The sequence below is a fragment of the Mollisia scopiformis genome (assembly GCF_001500285.1).
Source record: "Mollisia scopiformis unplaced genomic scaffold LY89scaffold_41, whole genome shotgun sequence".
Classification (NCBI taxonomy): Eukaryota; Fungi; Ascomycota; class Leotiomycetes; order Helotiales; family Mollisiaceae; genus Mollisia; species Mollisia scopiformis.
In genome coordinates this window covers 168627-186201 of record NW_017263621.1, presented here as the reverse complement: position 1 = coordinate 186201, position 17575 = coordinate 168627, and the positions used below count along the sequence as shown (strand labels likewise).

Sequence of the window (17575 nt, the reverse complement as noted above, 5' to 3'; positions counted from 1 at the left end):
GACGGAGACTAGGTAGGGACTGGCAAAGAGGACTCATGCTCATCATCAGAGAGGCTTGCATCCTCCATCCTCCATCCTCCATCCATGGTAACGTTCAGAACAGCGGAAAGCGTTGCAGAAATATTGCAGGGCTGTATGTGCTATGTGCCAGAGGGGTAGGACAATATTGATGATGTGGGAGAAAGTTGTTGGACATTTGCGAAGGGGGGAAGAGAACAATAAAAAGGAAGCCCAGGATCTTAGGCACACGGGCGACCTCCTCATGTATTATCCACAAACCAAACCCATGCAGGATTCCGAAGAGGGATTCCCAGTGATGCACCAGATGTTCCATATCAAATCATCTGCGTGTAACCGTTATGCAATATCCAGACAGCCGTGGAGCATCAGAAGCAATATTCCAGCATTCTCGTCCGTGCTACCGGTAACCCGTTGACAGCCCTCACATGGATGAATGCCACCCAGTCTCCAGGCTCTCTCTCCGCCCTTGACGACATTTAGGCGCTTACCTGCAGAACATCCATCCTCAGCCCTGCAGCCTCGTGTACACCGAGACAACGGGTCAACGAGCCTTGGAATCCAGATCCGACCAGAGAATATCCTTCTATCCTTCTATCCTTCCATGCTCGACGGTCTCCCACGGCGCACCGCAGGAGGAGGACTCATCAACAGGCAGTTGATGCAGAGAAGGAGGACAATTCTTCCACCACCAATCGACGAGACGGCGAGGTAGCAGTGCCAGCAGTGATTACGGTATCATCGTTGGCCCACGAATTGAGGTTCCAACCAGGGAGCATCTGCTGCGAGTGCCCACATTTACCACAGCATTTCATCCGAAAGTATCAGAGCTTGCAGAGCATTTACCACACGACAGAGCGCCTGGACATAGGCTTTACGGCGACACCGGAGCTGGGATAGTAAAGTTGGAGGTTTCGGACATCACGAAGAGCCTTGTAGATCGAATGAAGACGGGACACACGATAGATTGAGGCTGAGAATACTTTGGCACGAGGCTCTGGTGCTCTGGTGCTCTGCGAATCAAACTGCATCTGAAGTAGGAAGCCCAACTGCGCCGAGCTACCCTGTCACCACGAGGCTGTCGTGTACCGAACTAACCGTCCTACGCCAGAATCTGCCCTTGACAGCAAACACTCCTTCCATCTACGCCGAGAATTACCCCGGATTCCAACGGTTTTGAGGCTCTTGTGATCAAGAGACATTCTCGAAGCCAGCTACTGGGTCTCTGCCCAAATCTACGGAAGGACAAGGCTCTATTGTGTTCCAATCCTCATCCTGCAACCATCCGCAAGCAGATACCTCTCACAACCACCCAAGATGATGTCCTCAACCAACGAAGAGGACCCCTTCCTCCAAGTCCAAGCGTATGTTTGCTCCCTCCCTCACTCCTCCCACCCGCCAACTAACCCCCACAGCGACGTCCTCTCAGCCCTCTCTCACACCCGCCCCCTCTTCACCTCCTACCTCCGCATTCGCAGCCTCAGCACGCACCCCCACTCCCCCGAACTCCTATCCGCGCGCCACGAACTCGAAACCTCCCTCTCCTCGCTAGCAGAAGACCTCTCGGACCTGATAGAGTCCGTCCAAGCCGTCCAATCAGACCCGTACAAATTCGGGCTCGAGATCGAGGAAGTGGCTCGCCGGACACGGCTGGTGGACGAGGTGGGCGGCGAGGTCGAGGACATGAGGGAGGAGTTGGAGAAGAGTATTATTTCCACTGCGCAGAATGGGAATGGGAAAGGGATTGAGGGAGAGGGGAGAGGGGATGATAGGGATTATAATGCGGAGTTTGAGCACCAGCAGCAGCTTACTATGATGGCGGACCAGGATCGGGATCTTGACGGCGTGTTTCGGACGGTGGGGAATCTGCGGCAGCAGGCTGATGATATGGGGAGGGAGTTGGAGGAGCAGGCGGAGATGTTGGAGACGACTGATAATCTGGCGGATCGGGTTGGAGGGCGGTTACAGACGGGGATGAAGCGGATGGGGGAGGTGATTAAGAAGAATGAGGATGGGTTGAGTAGTTGTTGTATTGGGGTGTTGATATTTGTGTTAATTTTGTTGCTGGTATTGGTGCTGGTATTATGATCTCTAGGGGAAGGAAAGGCATTTCAAGGTGTTAAGGATTTGGATAGGAGCATGGCGTCCGGGACATACTGGAATAGATAGACATATCCATAAGTATAATAATGCCTTTGTCAGAAAGAAAGCCCTTGGGCTTATTGGAATGTACAGCAAGCATGAGGATAACGAGTTACTTGGATATCTACGCTTTCTATTTCGATAGTACAAGTTCGGTCATTATTATGAGAGGTTTCTGTAATGTTCTGAGGAACCTGAGACATTATATTGTTCATTCTTGCTCCTTTTTTCAATCTTCTCATCTCCATCTCAGAAATACCACAAGAAGGTCACTCCCATTGCACAGCAGTGGCGTGAGATAATCAAAATCGAAAATTAACTTTCTCACCTATCACTCTCAAAGGAACTATTTTTTGGCTGTCTCACAAAGTATAAAGCGAAAATTGCAATGTCATCACAATTCATTACTTAGCATTCCGATTCTGAACGCCGATGCCTTTTACCCTCCATATTTACTTTCAAAAGGAGAGAGACAGCCATCCATGAAAGAATCCGTGTCGTCTAATGAGAAGAATCGAGATCTGGAGCATTGACTTGACTAATTTGCCAATCGCATCGCTCAATGTCCCCACACCACCAGGCGAATGAAACGCTCGCAAACGATATGCTTGTTGTGCATCATACATGAATACCTATAACAGGTGCAAGAACATCCATACATCCAAGGCCAAACCCTCCTCAACGATAGATGAAAGGAGGTCAAGACCACGACCACTCCCTCGAAATCCCACCAAGACGCCCTAAGAATCAAGAAAGATGACTTGCTTGCTCATCTGTCATAGTCTGAACCAGTTGGTAGCTTTCTCCCGAAGATTCCAGTCCTACGACAGCATTGTGGGAACCACCGCTTCCCGATCGACTTCGAAGACTCGCATCGCTTCCAGGTTGAGAGATCGATTTCTGGAAGGACATTGTCAATAGACCGTTTCAACCAAACGCTGAGCACGCAAGACAATATGCTGAAGAGAAGAGAAAGATGTGGGTGTGCGCGAGCCAACAATTCTATCCCGTGACAAAACTTCCACGAAAGGCTATCCTTGAACGCAGAATGAAGCGGCATAGTACTAAGACAATCATCGCTGGCTTCTGGAGGAGCCTACCGAATTTTGTCGATCGTGAGCTGGCCTTCTATCTCTCCGATCTCCATCCTGAAGTTTTAATGAGTCCAGCCTCTTCTGGTTGTCTTCGGTAATCGGGTCAAGTTCGTCGACCTTTTTCGATCGGGAGGAAGATATGCTTGTCGCTGACGGCCGGACGCTGCCATTTGCCGAGCCACGTTTTGCTTGCTCTTCTAAAGCTTTCCACTTATTGGCTCTCGCTGTTTCTCGGGCTTCTGCATTGTTCTGGTGTTCGGTGTAATCGTGAGAGCAATCGTCGAAGAGCTGAGGATTGATCTCCATGAAGAGCTTCATGGCATTATAAACCATTCCATGGATTGTCCTATGCTACGTCAGCATCAATCAAGCGTCATAGATTCCAAACATACCTGTTCCAATGTCCTTTCGAGTTCTCATACAATGGTGCAAACATAATTGGGAGGATAATCTCGACATTGTCGCTGACCAGATTGCAGAAGTACTCATTATTCCAGAAATAGAGGGCTCTTTCTGCGACCTGGAAGTGGGGACTGGCGACAGACTTGGCGAGCTGGTGGAAAAGGGGTTCCTGAACCTTGGCAAATTCGGCTGGATCCATGACTTCGAAAATGTCCTCGACTTCGTTCAAGAACATTACCTCTTTCGTACTGTTGGTCTTTGGCCAGTACCGGAGCAAACCAAGCACAACCTAATTCATTAGCACAATCCGCGGCTCGGGATTTAAGATACATACCTCTTCTGTCAACGCGGCATCTTTCTCGAGGAACTGAACGATGCAATACGCCAGCTGAGGGTGATACATGCTTAAACTTTTCACTTTATGAAGTGGGAGCAAGGATCTCGTTAGGAATAACTTGTGCTCTTCCTTCAATGGTAGAGCAAATCCGTTGATAATCGAACCAAGGATTTCAAGCAACTCCGCAATACCGTTAAATCGTTCCGTCTCGTAAACGAATTGGAAGAATACATTGTTGATGGATCTTCGTATGTAAGAGCGCAGATTGAGGAACTTGCCGTATATTCGGTGCAGAGTGGTCTTGAGGAAATCTCTCTCGCGGGGGTCTTCGGAATCGAACAATTCCAGGAGTTGAAGCACGAAACTGTGATCTATGTAGGCTTTGGCGATGTTCGTATTGAAGTCTTGACTCTCAATGAATCTCAGGAAAAATTCATACACAACCTGGATGTGGGGCCAAGCCACCTCTAGAACGGGCTCATCTTCCTCGGGATCGAAAGCCTCTCCCTGAGGATTCATTGGTGGTGGAATGGGACGGAACAGATTCTTGCTAAACATGTCCACCACTCGTGGGTACATGGCTTCGGTGATTACTTGTCTGTTATTTGCCACGTAATCCAACAGCTCATGAAGCGCTAATCTCTTAATCTCCTTTGACTTCATGTCACCACTGGCATCGTTGAAGTCGAATATAACATTGCACTGATCGATCTTCTGCATGAAGAGATCCTGTCGACGGTTGGGAGGAACTTCATGGAAACCTGGAAGCTTCTCTAGTTCTCGCTGTGGGGAAATGTCGAATCGGGAGGAGTGCTGTCTCTTGGGAGTTCTGATGCCTTCGGGGACGTCTTTTGGGGTCGTCTGTAGTCGATCATATATCAACGACTTCTGACCAGCCTTAGGTGGGGCGAGATCGTGAGGCATTGTTTCTGCGGCGCCCGGGGGAGGAATATGCTAGCATGATTCATTAGTTATCGATTCTCAGTACCTGGGAGCACATCAACTTACAGGTGCGCTAGGGCTAATAATGACACTTGGGGGAAGTTGTCCATGACGGTTTGGAGTACCAGGTCCTCCAACTGGTGGACCACCACTTATACCATTAAATCGGTCTTGTCCAGCTCCATGTCCAGGATTGAGGGAGCTGATAGACCCAGATTGTGGCTGGAGAGCCGGACTTGAGTTGCTTGGATTCGAGGCACCACCATCATTTGGGGGAAGAGGCTTATTCCGAGGATCGTTCAGGGTTGTGGTGGACGAGGATGGGGTTGTTATTGGGGATTGTGTCGCTTCTCTCGCCGAATTTGCCTGAGACGGCGATGAAGTCCCATCCTTTGAGTCACCCTTGTTCTTAGATTTCGAGGACTTGTTTGGGTCTTTGGCGCGCGAGAGCTGATCATGCTGAACGGGTTAGCAAGTGGTCTACATGAGCTTTACCCGAAGGACTCATGCTTCGTACGACTGAGATTCGGGGCTACTTACAACTCTTTGCCTGAAGCCTTTCATGGTGAATAGCAATCAAGCTTATGTTTCAGGTTTCCCGTCTGCGGGAAGATGTCTCACTCCGCGAGAAGTACCACACGGCGAAATATTTCGAAGCTTGCGTCCCAAAAGTCGCTCCGTCTACCCGTTCCAGGAAAGTGGAGATGTTGAGAAAGTTGGCACGATTTTGTCTGACGTCGTGCACAACCACAAAGCCTTCTGTAGCAATGACAATAGGTCCTCCCACGAATTGTTGTAATTGTGAATAAGAGCACTTTCGAAAAAGAAAGTGATGCTACACAAAGTGGCCGAGCGTGTGGGTCTGCAACAGAGTCGCCGTTTGCTGATCTCTTTGAGTTCAGGGCAAGGCTGCTTGCACGAGTAATGACTGCCAAAGTTGAAGAGACCCTATTCGTGAGGCTCGGACATATGAAGAAGATAGTACTTGTGTGCTGCTTGCTATTGTGACTAGAATCGACGTGGGTTTTCGCGCCTCGAGCTTTCGTGATCTGCATGATGGAGCGTAGGTTAGCCATGTGTCCCGCCAAAGCCAACAGCCCAAGACTCAGCATCAAGGGGGGTCAACGACTCACGAGCAATTCGCAGATACTCTGGATTGTCTTTCCAGCGGATCCAGGCTCTGACAAGCAGCACGCTGCCGTCGCTGTTGATGGGTCGTGTAAAGCGGGCGGTGAATCGAGTGATCTGCTTCAGGCTATCATTTGGGAGTCGTGATGCAACAAAAGAAAGCCCACGCGTCCGGCGCACCCCAAGCTTCAAGGACTCGCGAGGATGAAATCTGCGAAAGTAACCGACGATGGCTGAGATTCAATGGGCTTCACTCGACGACAAAACACAACATAGGCGCACGATCGTGGGAGGGGCCGAAGTTGCCCAAGCCCCAGCTCCTAAAATTGACGCTCGGGCGCTTGTCCGGATTGGGCCTTGACGACCTTGGTACACTTCTACTGTCATTTTCTTTCAACTTCATATTCACTCGTGCCCTCGCGGGATTACAATGATCGTATTGTATTCACATCAGCAATCGTATTTATGACTTCCAATAACACCGGTCGGAAATACGGTGTCTGATTCTATCTGACGTAATTGCGTTCTACACCAACAATGGACGAAGTAGTCTCGAACTCCGCTCCTACTTTAAGGGTTCCAGCGAAACAAATTATTGCCGTTGAGCATCCCATGATTGTACAAAATCTTGATAATGGCATCAAGACTTTTGGAAGGAATCATCCGTTTGAAAGGGTAAGTGCTCATCATTCCAACTACTAAAGATATTCATCTTCAGGTCCCGTGACAATCGAATGGCAAGTCCCATATCAAAAAAGTTCACGCTGATTCTTTGCAGATTGTTGACTCTCGTGACGCCCAAGATATCATACCTCTCTATTTACGCCATGATGATCCTATGTGCACCCCAATCCTGTCACAAAATAGTCCAACGAACAACGTTCTATTGAAGATTACTGTGCCAAAGCGCATTGGAAGGAAGCGCAAGAGAGGCTCTCAAGATCCACATCATGATGGGTGGATTCCACTGGAAGACGATGTCCCAACGTCTGCGACTTCTGAGATTGTACACTCCTATTCGGGGAAGGACAAGCCTGCCAGTTTGCTACGAAAACTGCAGGATACGCAAGGGAAGTACACTGTCGAAGTAGCAGGAGAAGTCACGCAGAGTCACAGATATCGAGGTAAGTCTTCTGGTTATTGATTCTCATACAGCTCTAACATATGTCAGGTCTCTCTGATTTCCATCATTCGACAAGTCAGACAGAGTTTATGCCCAAATTTCGCAACATAGCTTTCGCAGAGAATGGTGCGTAATAACATTCAATATTTGGTTTCTGTACTTACATGTGGTAGTGGATACACTTCGAGAATTCAAGTTCAACCCCAGCAGAGGAGTCAAGGAAAATGAAGAATTCTTTCCCCCTCCTATCCTATCATCGCACCAAATACCATTCAACTGGGGATTTCATCAAAATTCGAATATCTCCGCACAAGTCGACCAAGCTACAGGACAGGTGAGACTTGTTAACAAACAAGGTGGCAGGAAAGTCCAATTGCAATACCTGAGCTCTGACGCTACTTCCATACCCATGCACGCGCATGCGCCTCCTCCCGACGAACCAGAACTTTTGAAGTTGATTGGGGAACTTCGACAAGCTATAGATGAACGTCCTCTTTGGACTCGCAGAGCCTTGGTAAACCGCGTCGGCACCTCCAAAGAACTGTGGACATTCAGAGATGCTCTCCAATATATTGGCTATCAGTTCAGAGGTGGCCCTTTTCGTGATGCTCTCATCAAATTTGGTGTTGACCCTCGGACTGACCCAAAATATCGCCAATACCAGAGCTTCTTTTTCAAGCTCTTTGAACAGGAAGAGAAAATCGAAGGCATGCAGTGGAAAGACGTCCGCACAAGTTATACAGTCAACAAGAAAGGTGCCACGAAGGAATACAGAGAGAGTCACATTTTTGATGGCAAAACAGTCATTTTGGATGGCAAAATCTGGCAAGTGTGCGATGTCACAGATCCGGTGCTAGCTCGACTCATGAGAGATGCGCCGTACCGAGAAAAATGCGAAACTTCCAGTGATGGCTGGTTTTATGAAGGCACCGTGGCGAAGATCAGAGCGATCATGAAGACCAAGTTGATGGCTGTTTGTTGCAAGAAAGAGCTGATCGACGAGGAGTTCGACGACGCTCTTCGCGTTCCCGATATACTCCCTGGAAAGAAGAGTAAATCAATTCTTGTTCCTCTTCCAAAAGTTGGCCTTACAGAAGAAGAATTAGCAGAGATGAGAAAGCAAGGTTCGACCAAGGCCGTTCAGACAAGTGGTGTTCACAAAAAGGCAGTTCGAGGCAAGGCCCGGATTGCGAGGATTCGCAAGAGAGTCACCAAGGCACCTGGAAACGACATCATCCATGGAAACATTCAAATAGCCAGTCAGCCAGAGCGAGCAATCCTACCAAAACCTAGCACAGCTCCAGTTGGACCGTCTGGACCAGTTACTCAACCAGCCATCGAACCCGCCGCGTGGAATATCCCAGCGCCTGTCATCGACCCAAATCTCGAAAACTTGCCTGCGTCAGATCGACCGCTTGCATCAATTGAAGGTGAAGCTGTGGGTGGACAGTCGCGAATGCCTGCTGCAGGTACCCTTACCGTCCACGAGGAGGAGGAAGGTCCCAACGGTTCTGATAATGTGGAGACTGACATCGAGCAAGATGAGATACCCGATGGCGTGGAGAGTGAAATTGATAGTGACGAGACGGATGAGGTCGATTATACGGCGCTGTATTATAATCAGGGTACGAGCGGGCAATAGTGGACGACCTCGATGTCAGCGTACGAGCAATTCTCTGTCTTGTCATCGGGCAGATTACATCTTAATTCGGAAGATGTCACCTTGTTGTTACTGTACAAATGATGCCATGAGTCCTTTGTCGTCATGAATTTTTGGATACTTCACTCGAGAAGATTGCGATCAGGCTCTTGAAATTTCAAAAATGCCACTAGAGTAAGCCGCATAAGTACTTGATGTTCAACCGTCGTAGCAAGTGCTATGCTTACAGCCAGAATCTCAGCCTCGGCACCTTCCCTGCTGCAACAACTTTTTAACATGGATGCGATTTGCAATATTTACGAAGCGTGGTTTGAGATTCGTCGATAGAGCTCTGAAGTACGCCACTATCTGCACCGCTGAGCTGGTCATCCAACAAATTTCATCCGCTCGTATCCCTTGCCACATCTGTGCAACCAACGCGCCAACATCACAGCTCTTTGTTGTTGCTGTTTATATCAAAAACAAGGACTGCTGACGTATTTCAAAGGCAAAGTGGACAGAATATATTCAGGATTAGAAGCACTCTTCACCCTTAACATCTGACTTCGAAGATATCAAGTGATCATGGCCCTGAATAATCTATCTGTTGCTGGCAAGCTTGTCCAACTTCAGGACGGCATCAAATATGCCTATGTCCACGTTGCTGCGAAGGAATCGAAGCCGACCTTCTTGCTTCTCCATGGCTTCCCTAGCTCAAGCTATGACTGGCGCTTTCAAGTCAGAACGCTGACTTCCCTTGGCTACGGAGTCGTTGTACCCGACTTGCTTGGCTATGGCGACACAGACAAGCCCACTGAGCCGGAAGCGTACGGACTCAAGAAAATGGCAACCGACTTCGTCGAAATACTGAATAAGGAGTCAATTGGGACAGTTATCGGTGTGGGGCATGATTGGTAAGTCACAGATGACTCAATCCCCGTCTTTCCCCACCTCCATACTCTTCTGTGTTATGAAGGCTGATAGAATCACTTGAAGGGGCGTAGGATTGCTGTCCCGCCTATTGAACTATTTCCCTGACAAATTCTCGGCGGTGGTCTTTGTATCTGTGCCATACATGGAGCCAAGTGGTTTTGACTTGGGTAATGTCCTTCACTCGAATGATTTCTCATCCTGACATATATACGACTAGATGCAATGAATGCAATGACGGAGCAATTGTTTGGGTATCCCACATTCGGATATTGGGAATTCTTCAACGATGATGACGCTGCCGAAATATGTGATCACCACGTATGTTATCGGACAGATTTCATGGAGTCCTGAAAGAAAGCTGATTGTTCAACCTAGAATGAATCATTCACGTCCCTTGTCTACCCACATGATCCAGAGCTCTGGAAAACCCACCTGGGACCACGAGGGGCGGCCAAAGCGTGGATTACCGCCAACACCATTACGGCACTCCCTCAATGGCTTTCCGAATCCGAAGTCACCACTCACAATCAAATCCTGGCTAAAGGGGGATACGTGGGGCCATTAAACTGGTAAATTTCTAGTCCGAACACACCATCCAGCACTTTGCTTACATTTATCAGGTATAAAGCTACCATACGTGGTCTCCATGCTGGCGAGGATGCGCTCATTCCCGAGGATAATAAATTTGTCAACGTGCCAGCTCTCGTTATTCTCTCAGACAACGACTATGTCACCCGTGCTGAAGTCGCGATGCAGTTATCTCCAGCTCGCCTGAAGAACTATACCATCAAGAAGCTCGAAGGGTGCGGGCATTGGATCCAGCTGGAAAAGAGGGATGAATTCTCTCAAATGTTGGTTGACTTCGCTGAAGGGCAGGCCAATTAGACCTGTACCATTTAACTTGAATTTCATTTCCAATGAGTTTTGGCTTGATGTTTCTGCTGCTACTTCGAACTTCCAACCGGGACACATGTCGATGCAGCACGTGATACTAAGTTGGTATAATCTTCACATTGTTGTAGCACACATTGGATCTTCCCTTCAGTCTCTTGGATTTTAAGTCTAATACACACGAGCGAACCCAGCAAAATGCTTGGGTTTCCAATCGCAAGAACATCATCAAATCGGTTTGAATGAGGAGGCAAGCGCCGTCACCATTCGCCGATTTCCCTTCAAGACGCAACTACGTCTAAAGACTTTTGGAGAATGATGGCAGAGAAACGGTATCTATTGATAGACTTCTCGCTGACTGATTGAATGTTTTAAGCCCCCTGTATCTTTTGAGCTAGATTTCTCTCACACGATGTCAGATTGCACCAAAACCGGACAAAATGGTACGAGTGTACGAAGGTACAACAAGAAAGCGACCCTCGATCGCACAATCGTACGAGGTCCAGTCCGGACTAGTCAATAATATATGTGTCTCATTCAATATCAGCCACAAATCTCTTCCGAGACATTCAAGGTTAGGTTTCACGACGCCACGACCCCTCACCTATCACCAAATACGCCATGTTTCTCACACTCCTTTGCGTACCTTCATCGTCTTCCATTCTGAGCACACGATACCTCAGCTCCAATATTCAGTCTGACAAGGGGGTTTGTTCGCCCCTGTGTCAGTCAGCCATGGCGATCAAAAAGCAAGTAAAGCCCGAAAGAAGCTTTTCTGTCAAGATGATAAATCCCCGCATCGCCCTCGATACGAACTTTGATCAGACATCTATTCACGTGCCTTTTTCAAAATGCTGTTAAAGATTATGTATTCACGAGATACTTCTCTCATCATTTTGGGGGTTTTCTTTTCGATAGTTGCGCTGGTACATGGTGGGAAGATGCAGTTGATGAATACGCCTTTGTAAGCAATGTTCTATTCTCGACTGTCCGAAGCATGACTCTTCTTTGTCTGATTTTGATCTACGGCTGTCTATATTATCTCTGGTGACTAACCCAAGATCTCTACCAGATTAGCAACTTTCTACCCCGAAGAATCCTACGCCGGCTTCCCATTCAAGATCCACGCATTCTACGATTCGTGCTATAACTTCCACGGCCTCGTCGAATCGGTCACTCTAGGCAAGGTGACGGAATACTGTGATGTGTATGCTGTGATGGATTGTGGTGAAAGTATCTTTGACCCATCCACTCGCACAAGACGGCGATTACTGACGAATAGAAATAGATGAGGAAAAAACATCGTACCGATCAATAACAGAACCCACACCCCGAATGATGGATAAACGCGACGGATTGGCTGTCCCTGGTCTTGGTGCCATAAAGAGTATGCGGTGCTATCTGGACGAGGCGATGGTTAAGGAGCAAAAGGAGGATCTGAAATAAATGAGGATAGAAATACGATTGGAACAGCACCTTCGAGTCCCGCAATCTATTTGCAAAATAGAGATTGTGGAATGAAAAGACAGGAATGGTAGGCTTGACGCCCCGCGAGGAAGACCGAAAACGGGGCATGATTGTCAGATCCGGAATACTTTGGCAGGATGGTAGCACGGGATGTCTCGTCTGGGGGAATCGTTGCGGGGATTCAAAAGCTGAGGGCTACACAATGTACGAGACCAGATGTTGGGTGAGTGAATACATTGATTTGAGGTTACTGGACAAAGTTTGGAAAAACATCCTTGTTCATACCGTATATCATTCCATCATCGCCGTAGTAATAACCTCAAGTCTTTACAGTATTTTCCAAGTGAATAGCCTCGATTTGGCTCCCCTTTTGAGAACTCATGCCTAACCCGTCTTCTTCATCACCTCCCTGCTCAGCCACGTGTGGTACCTCTGCATTCGGATCTTCAATGTCCCAATTTTGATTCAACCTATGCAGTGGCATCAAACCCAAACAGAGTAGCAACAGTCCAAGACACTATCTGTATTAACACACATACCAGGAACTCGGGAATTTTCACTTACAATTCCAACCAAGATCAATTGCGTCTTAGCATAGTCTGGCGTTCCCTGTGCTGTTGGGAATCTCTCTCCTAGACTCGTCTCGATGGTTGGTGCTATGGAACTTATAGCATTTCCAATATTATACGATACACCACCAAATGCTGCTCTCATTCCTGGATGCGGACAGATTTGTTGAAAAATGTTTCCAAGATTTCCAATCGCTCCGCCGTACCCAAATTCCACTGTTGAAAGGTCAGTAGGGAGTCTGAAGAATTATCAAGGAGACGAGATGAGCTCTCTCGAAACAGTGTCTCGAAGACTCGGCTCTCAAAATATGCTTGAACCAAGGGTGCTTTTAACTTACTAAAGAAGGCTCCAAGACCGAGAAGATTCCATTTACTCGGCAGGGCATAAAGTGGCAAGAACGGAACCGCAAAGAGCGCAAAGCAAAACGGCACCCACTTCAGGGAGTATCGGTTACCAAGGTATCCACCCACCAGGGCCCCGGAAATCCCTCCACTTTGGAGCAGGATAGTGACCCATGTCTCTTCGCGAACTGTCAACTTGCGCTGAACTGTTAGAAAGGTTGGATACAAGTCGAAAGAACCATGACCCATCGTGGCGAAGCAAGCCGAAAGTAGAGCCATGTAGACAACAGCAAGAAAGTGGTGTCGAAGGACGTATTTAAGCTTCTTGATGAACGACAAGTTTCCCCCAACGACTGCTCGAGCGTCGACATCTCCAGCTGCGACACCATCGTCTTCATCTGTTGCAGCGACGGAGATCGTAGGCAGAAAGAGTCTTAGGAGAAAGACAGGAACGGACAACCCCGCTCCCAGCCAGAACAGGGCTCGCCATTCATAATCCGCTATTGCACAGCCGGCGATTAGCTAACCAGGCTACTTGTAAAGCAAGAGAACAAAGTACTTACCCATGGCGAGATGGAAGCCAGAAGCGAGCATGTAGCCTGCAGCGAACCCTTGTTGAGTAAGTCCAGAAACGATTCCTCTCGCTCTTTTAGGTACAGCTTCCAGGGCCGCCGCCGTGATAAGTCCATAAATGACCCCATAAGCAATTCCTGTTATGTCAGGCCAAGTCTGAAGGTAACACTTGTGTCAGAACTTACCGAATAAGAGTCGAACACCAACAAGTTGACCATATGTATGGATGAATCCACTACAGAGTGTCAACACGCCAACCAAAACAAGATCAATCAGTAGTGGAATCTTTCTTCCGTACTGATCAGAAGCAATGCCGAAGATGATAGCGCCGAGTAATCGAGACAGCATAGTGGTTGTATTAGCCTCCGATATCTTGGTTTGTTCGACATCAAGGTATTTGGCGAGGGATGCAAGAGTGAACGGAAGTAAGTAGAATTGAAAGGATCCTAGAGTCCAAGCTGACCACTGGATGAAATATTAGCTGTGTTCATGCAGAATTAATGTCTTTTACTCCTGGGCTAAACGAAGGAGATCTAGTCTACTCTTTGGTAGGTGTTCGGACAGTGGGAGACTCGGGTAACAAAGAGAAACTTACACATGAAAGCCATGTCGTGGCTTGAGCTGGACTCATTCGCACAGAGCCTGCAAAATGGGCAATGCCATTCCTGAGGTCTCTCAACAAACCCATTGTTGTCGAAACCAATTTTTGTTGGCTGGCTATAAGATCTTAGTTTGCTTAGGAGAAAGTACCGCTTCGATGATTAAATGATGAACAACTTCGGGGCAAAGACTAACGATAGGTATGAAGATCTTGATTGAAAGCCTAGATTAAATGTCCAGTCCTGGGAGGGAGTCCCATTTTGATGATTACGTCTTGGCACAGGGTACTGTTATTCCGCTACGACGATTCGTACTCAAGGCGGGGAAAGGACATAGCACAACCAAGGAATTAGAATTATGTCAACTGGATTCGGCGGACTGCCTGCCCTCCATAACACACAGGGACTGGAGACGGGTTCCAAGTGTGCGTTCGCGGATTATGGGGCCCCGCATTATAGCTTGCAAGTGACGACCCCGACTCCCCGCATCGAGGCCCTTGTATGCCGATTACGACTCACTGACGCACCGTTCCATTCCACGACGGAAAGATATTTAGTTCGTTACAACTCATTGAAATATTTTGAGTTCGTTATTCACGGATTGATTCATTCATCACAGTCTGCAAGAATGTCCTCACATCCACTAGTTCCCGAAGGTGCCTGGGAGACGCACATTCATGCATTTGATCCCGAAAAGTTTCCGTATGCGACTCCACGATCATACACCCCGAAACCAGCAGCCATTCAAGACTATCCTTCCAATCTCACGGGATGCAAGAACATTGTAATTGTTCATGCCTCGATTCAGGGAACTTCCCCGGCGCCACTTGTGGATACCCTCAGCAAACAGAAATCTATGCCGGGGGTCACTCTCCGGGGTCTTGCCACTATTGATGTGAACAATATCACAGATGCTGAACTTGACGAATTGCACAAAGCTGGGGTCAGAGGTGCTCGATTGCATGAGATGGCATGGGGTCACGGGTAAGTCTTCCTTTTCAAAAGAAATATTTTCCCTGCTACTGTTCTATGACTACTTTCAGGCCACTGTTTTTGGGACAAGAGAGTCTTACCTATCATACGCATGAACAAAAAGTATACTGACATTGAGATTTCGAGGACAGTCATCAGAGCGGTGGCGACGTAATTGGAAACAAAGTCAAGGCTCTTGCTACGAAACTAGCAAGATTGGAATGGGCGATTGGGATTTTTTGTGATATTCGTGCATGGGCATCGATGGCTCATATGATTAGAACAGAGCTGGATCCTCGCATCAAACTCGTTGCTGATCATATGGGAGGCACCTTTCCAGGTGAAGAGAAGTTACCCGAGTTTCAAAGTTTCTTGGAATTGATCAAGGAGAAACGCGTTTATGTCAAGATGTCTGGATTTGAACGCCTGTACCATGGACATGCCGGTGGTATTGAGTCAGTGGCTCCAATTGCGAAGGCGATTATTGAGGCAGGACCAGACCGTATTATTTTTGGAACTGGTTAGTGTTCTTCTTATGCTTGGTTGAATCTAGCTCATCTCCTATAGATTGGCCTCACACTCAGTTGGGTGTTTCTCGAAAGGGTAAGACCGAAGCTCAGAGATTGAATGATATTGAAGGATTTCGGGAAGTGGATGTCAAAGGTCACATAGAAGCGTTGAGGAAGTGGATCCCTGATGAGAAAACATGGCTTGACCTCTTTGTCAACACACCACAGAAGCTATTCCAGTAGAGAATTGAAGGAGAGAAATATATTCAACAGCTGCCACAACTATCAAGCGTGATACTAGTGTAGTGTATATAGTGCTAAGTAGTCTGGGTTTCAACCTTTCATTCGATTGTGACTTAGCGCACCTCAGTACTCGGCACTATCCAGATCCTTGACTCTAGATCCTCGGACTCTGACAAGATGTGATTGTGGCTGAACTATTTTGACACAGAAAAAACATCACTGCCAAGTCGAAGCTGTAAGACTTTATTTAGTCGGCGGTCAAGTTTGCGGCCTGCACACACGAGCGCTCCTTTCCTCAATACAGCGGATTCTCTGACGCCGCATTTAGCACAACAGCGGGTCGAAATGTTCCGTGAACCCCTCAATCAATATCCAATTGCTCGATTGAAAGTGTAGAAAAGCGACCAAACTTCGGCAATTTTCAACATAATACTCCGACAGCAACCATGGCTACTATTGGCATTGTCTCGATTGGTGAAATGGGTTTAGGGATAGCTCTCTTGCTCAAGAACTACGGATACCAGGTTGTGACCAATGCGTCTGAAAGAAGGTATGTCATCTGCATCTAATATCACTACTTGATCACTTACAATTACTAAAATTTGGATGCAGCCAAAGTACCAGAGACCGTGCTCAGTCAGTAGGAGTTGAATTGTTACCCGACTACGTGGAGTTGGTGCAGCGATCCGATTACATCCTCTCCATTGTTCCTCCACGTGATGCTATCAAAACCGCGGAATTCATCTCCACTGCTGCCAGCAAATCCTCTCGCAGCGAGCCAGTCTACTATCTAGATCTGAACGCTGTCTCACCTCGCACCGCTCGTCATGTTGCTACACTCTTTTCCTCCAACTCAAACATCAAGTTTCTCGACGGTGGGATTATCGGAGGAGTTCCTCACCGCAAAGCTTCAGGAAAATGGCATTGTCCATCACTTGTCATTTCTGGTCCCACTCGTATACCTTCCGAGGCACTCAATCAACACCTTCGTATCCATCACTTGAACGATTCAATTGGTGCAGCAACAGGATTGAAGATATGTTTTGGGATGAACACAAAAGGCTTCACCGCACTGGCAATCCAGTCATTTACTACCGCCCATAAACTCGGTGTCTTACCAGAGATGAGAGAGTATCTGAAGAGAGACTTTCCCGAAACTTTGAAGGCTGCCGAGGAGGGGCTGACGACCATGCCGCCAAAAGCGTATCGATGGGTACATGAGATGCTCGAGATGGCTGATACAGCAGCTGAAGATGGTGGTTTTGAGAAGAACTTGTAAGAATCTCCTCCAGACAACGGGACACTGGCATGATGAACAGATGCTAATAATCATATTCAGATTCGAAGGTGTTAGCGAAGTATATAGAGCTGTCGCTGAGGATTCTGACTTAGGCCTGGAGAAGCCTGGAGCTAGAGTAAGAGGCAAGACTGTTGAAGATGTTGTGACTTTGCTCAGCGAGGGAATGACTGCCAAAAAGCTCAAACAGGAGTAGAATGGAAGCTCTGATGCAATTGAATCCTATTTCTATTCTGCATCTGAACTGAGATACTACAAATATGGAAATATTGAAAATATAGAATAACATTGTTTTGGAGCTTGTGAAGTTGCGGAACACAATGAAGGGCGAAAGAAAATTCTGTGAAATAGAAGG

General features: G+C 47.6%; 9 protein-coding genes across 9 annotated transcripts; 6 read left to right on the top strand and 3 right to left on the bottom strand.

Annotated features, from left to right (window-relative positions):
- Positions 1-9: 9 nt before the first annotated feature.
- LY89DRAFT_403920 (uncharacterized protein) lies at positions 10-359 on the bottom strand. Its single transcript, XM_018207282.1, has one exon. The coding sequence runs from the start codon at positions 262-264 to the stop codon at positions 46-48; it is 219 nt and encodes a 72-aa protein (XP_018061057.1). The 5' UTR covers positions 265-359; the 3' UTR covers positions 10-45.
- Positions 360-1335: 976 nt separating this feature from the next.
- LY89DRAFT_602843 (syntaxin 6) lies at positions 1336-2106 on the top strand (the record flags this gene model as incomplete). The annotated part of the gene is made up of 2 exons (XM_018210270.1): positions 1336-1382; positions 1434-2106. 2 exons carry the CDS (start codon positions 1336-1338, stop codon positions 2104-2106), a joined length of 720 nt encoding a protein of 239 aa, XP_018061056.1.
- Positions 2107-3152: 1046 nt separating this feature from the next.
- On the bottom strand, positions 3153-5812 carry LY89DRAFT_403929 (protein phosphatase 2A regulatory B subunit). Its single transcript, XM_018207283.1, has 5 exons — positions 5476-5812; positions 5002-5394; positions 3991-4947; positions 3647-3945; positions 3153-3600 (listed from the first exon to the last, which is right to left on the bottom strand). The coding sequence occupies exons 1-5, from the start codon at positions 5497-5499 to the stop codon at positions 3234-3236; spliced, it is 2040 nt and encodes a 679-aa protein (XP_018061055.1). The 5' UTR covers positions 5500-5812; the 3' UTR covers positions 3153-3233.
- A 662-nt stretch (positions 5813-6474) lies between these two features.
- LY89DRAFT_632534 (uncharacterized protein) lies at positions 6475-8986 on the top strand. The gene is made up of 4 exons (XM_018211309.1): positions 6475-6738; positions 6842-7187; positions 7235-7312; positions 7360-8986. Exons 1-4 carry the CDS (start codon positions 6601-6603, stop codon positions 8826-8828), a joined length of 2031 nt encoding a protein of 676 aa, XP_018061054.1. The 5' UTR covers positions 6475-6600; the 3' UTR covers positions 8829-8986.
- Positions 8987-9410: 424 nt separating this feature from the next.
- Positions 9411-10643, top strand: LY89DRAFT_702826 (putative epoxide hydrolase 2; the record flags this gene model as incomplete). The annotated part of the gene is made up of 5 exons (XM_018217275.1): positions 9411-9739; positions 9822-9913; positions 9976-10076; positions 10134-10327; positions 10379-10643. The coding sequence occupies 5 exons, from the start codon at positions 9411-9413 to the stop codon at positions 10641-10643; spliced, it is 981 nt and encodes a 326-aa protein (XP_018061053.1).
- Positions 10644-11500: 857 nt separating this feature from the next.
- LY89DRAFT_790342 (uncharacterized protein) lies at positions 11501-12317 on the top strand (the record flags this gene model as incomplete). The annotated part of the gene is made up of 3 exons (XM_018223355.1): positions 11501-11613; positions 11722-11882; positions 11938-12317. The coding sequence occupies 3 exons, from the start codon at positions 11501-11503 to the stop codon at positions 12093-12095; spliced, it is 432 nt and encodes a 143-aa protein (XP_018061052.1). The 3' UTR covers positions 12096-12317.
- Positions 12318-12586: 269 nt separating this feature from the next.
- On the bottom strand, positions 12587-14288 carry LY89DRAFT_769010 (MFS general substrate transporter; the record flags this gene model as incomplete). Its single annotated transcript, XM_018221805.1, has 6 exons — positions 12587-12637; positions 12681-12901; positions 13024-13527; positions 13591-13737; positions 13786-14065; positions 14196-14288. 6 exons carry the CDS (start codon positions 14286-14288, stop codon positions 12587-12589), a joined length of 1296 nt encoding a protein of 431 aa, XP_018061051.1.
- Positions 14289-14754: 466 nt separating this feature from the next.
- Positions 14755-15971, top strand: LY89DRAFT_632525 (uncharacterized protein). The gene is made up of 3 exons (XM_018211308.1): positions 14755-15183; positions 15324-15691; positions 15739-15971. Exons 1-3 carry the CDS (start codon positions 14828-14830, stop codon positions 15921-15923), a joined length of 909 nt encoding a protein of 302 aa, XP_018061050.1. The 5' UTR covers positions 14755-14827; the 3' UTR covers positions 15924-15971.
- A 350-nt stretch (positions 15972-16321) lies between these two features.
- Positions 16322-17547, top strand: LY89DRAFT_692312 (6-phosphogluconate dehydrogenase C-terminal domain-like protein). The gene is made up of 3 exons (XM_018216512.1): positions 16322-16473; positions 16536-17198; positions 17263-17547. Exons 1-3 carry the CDS (start codon positions 16370-16372, stop codon positions 17414-17416), a joined length of 921 nt encoding a protein of 306 aa, XP_018061049.1. The 5' UTR covers positions 16322-16369; the 3' UTR covers positions 17417-17547.
- The last annotated feature ends 28 nt before the right edge of the window (positions 17548-17575 follow it).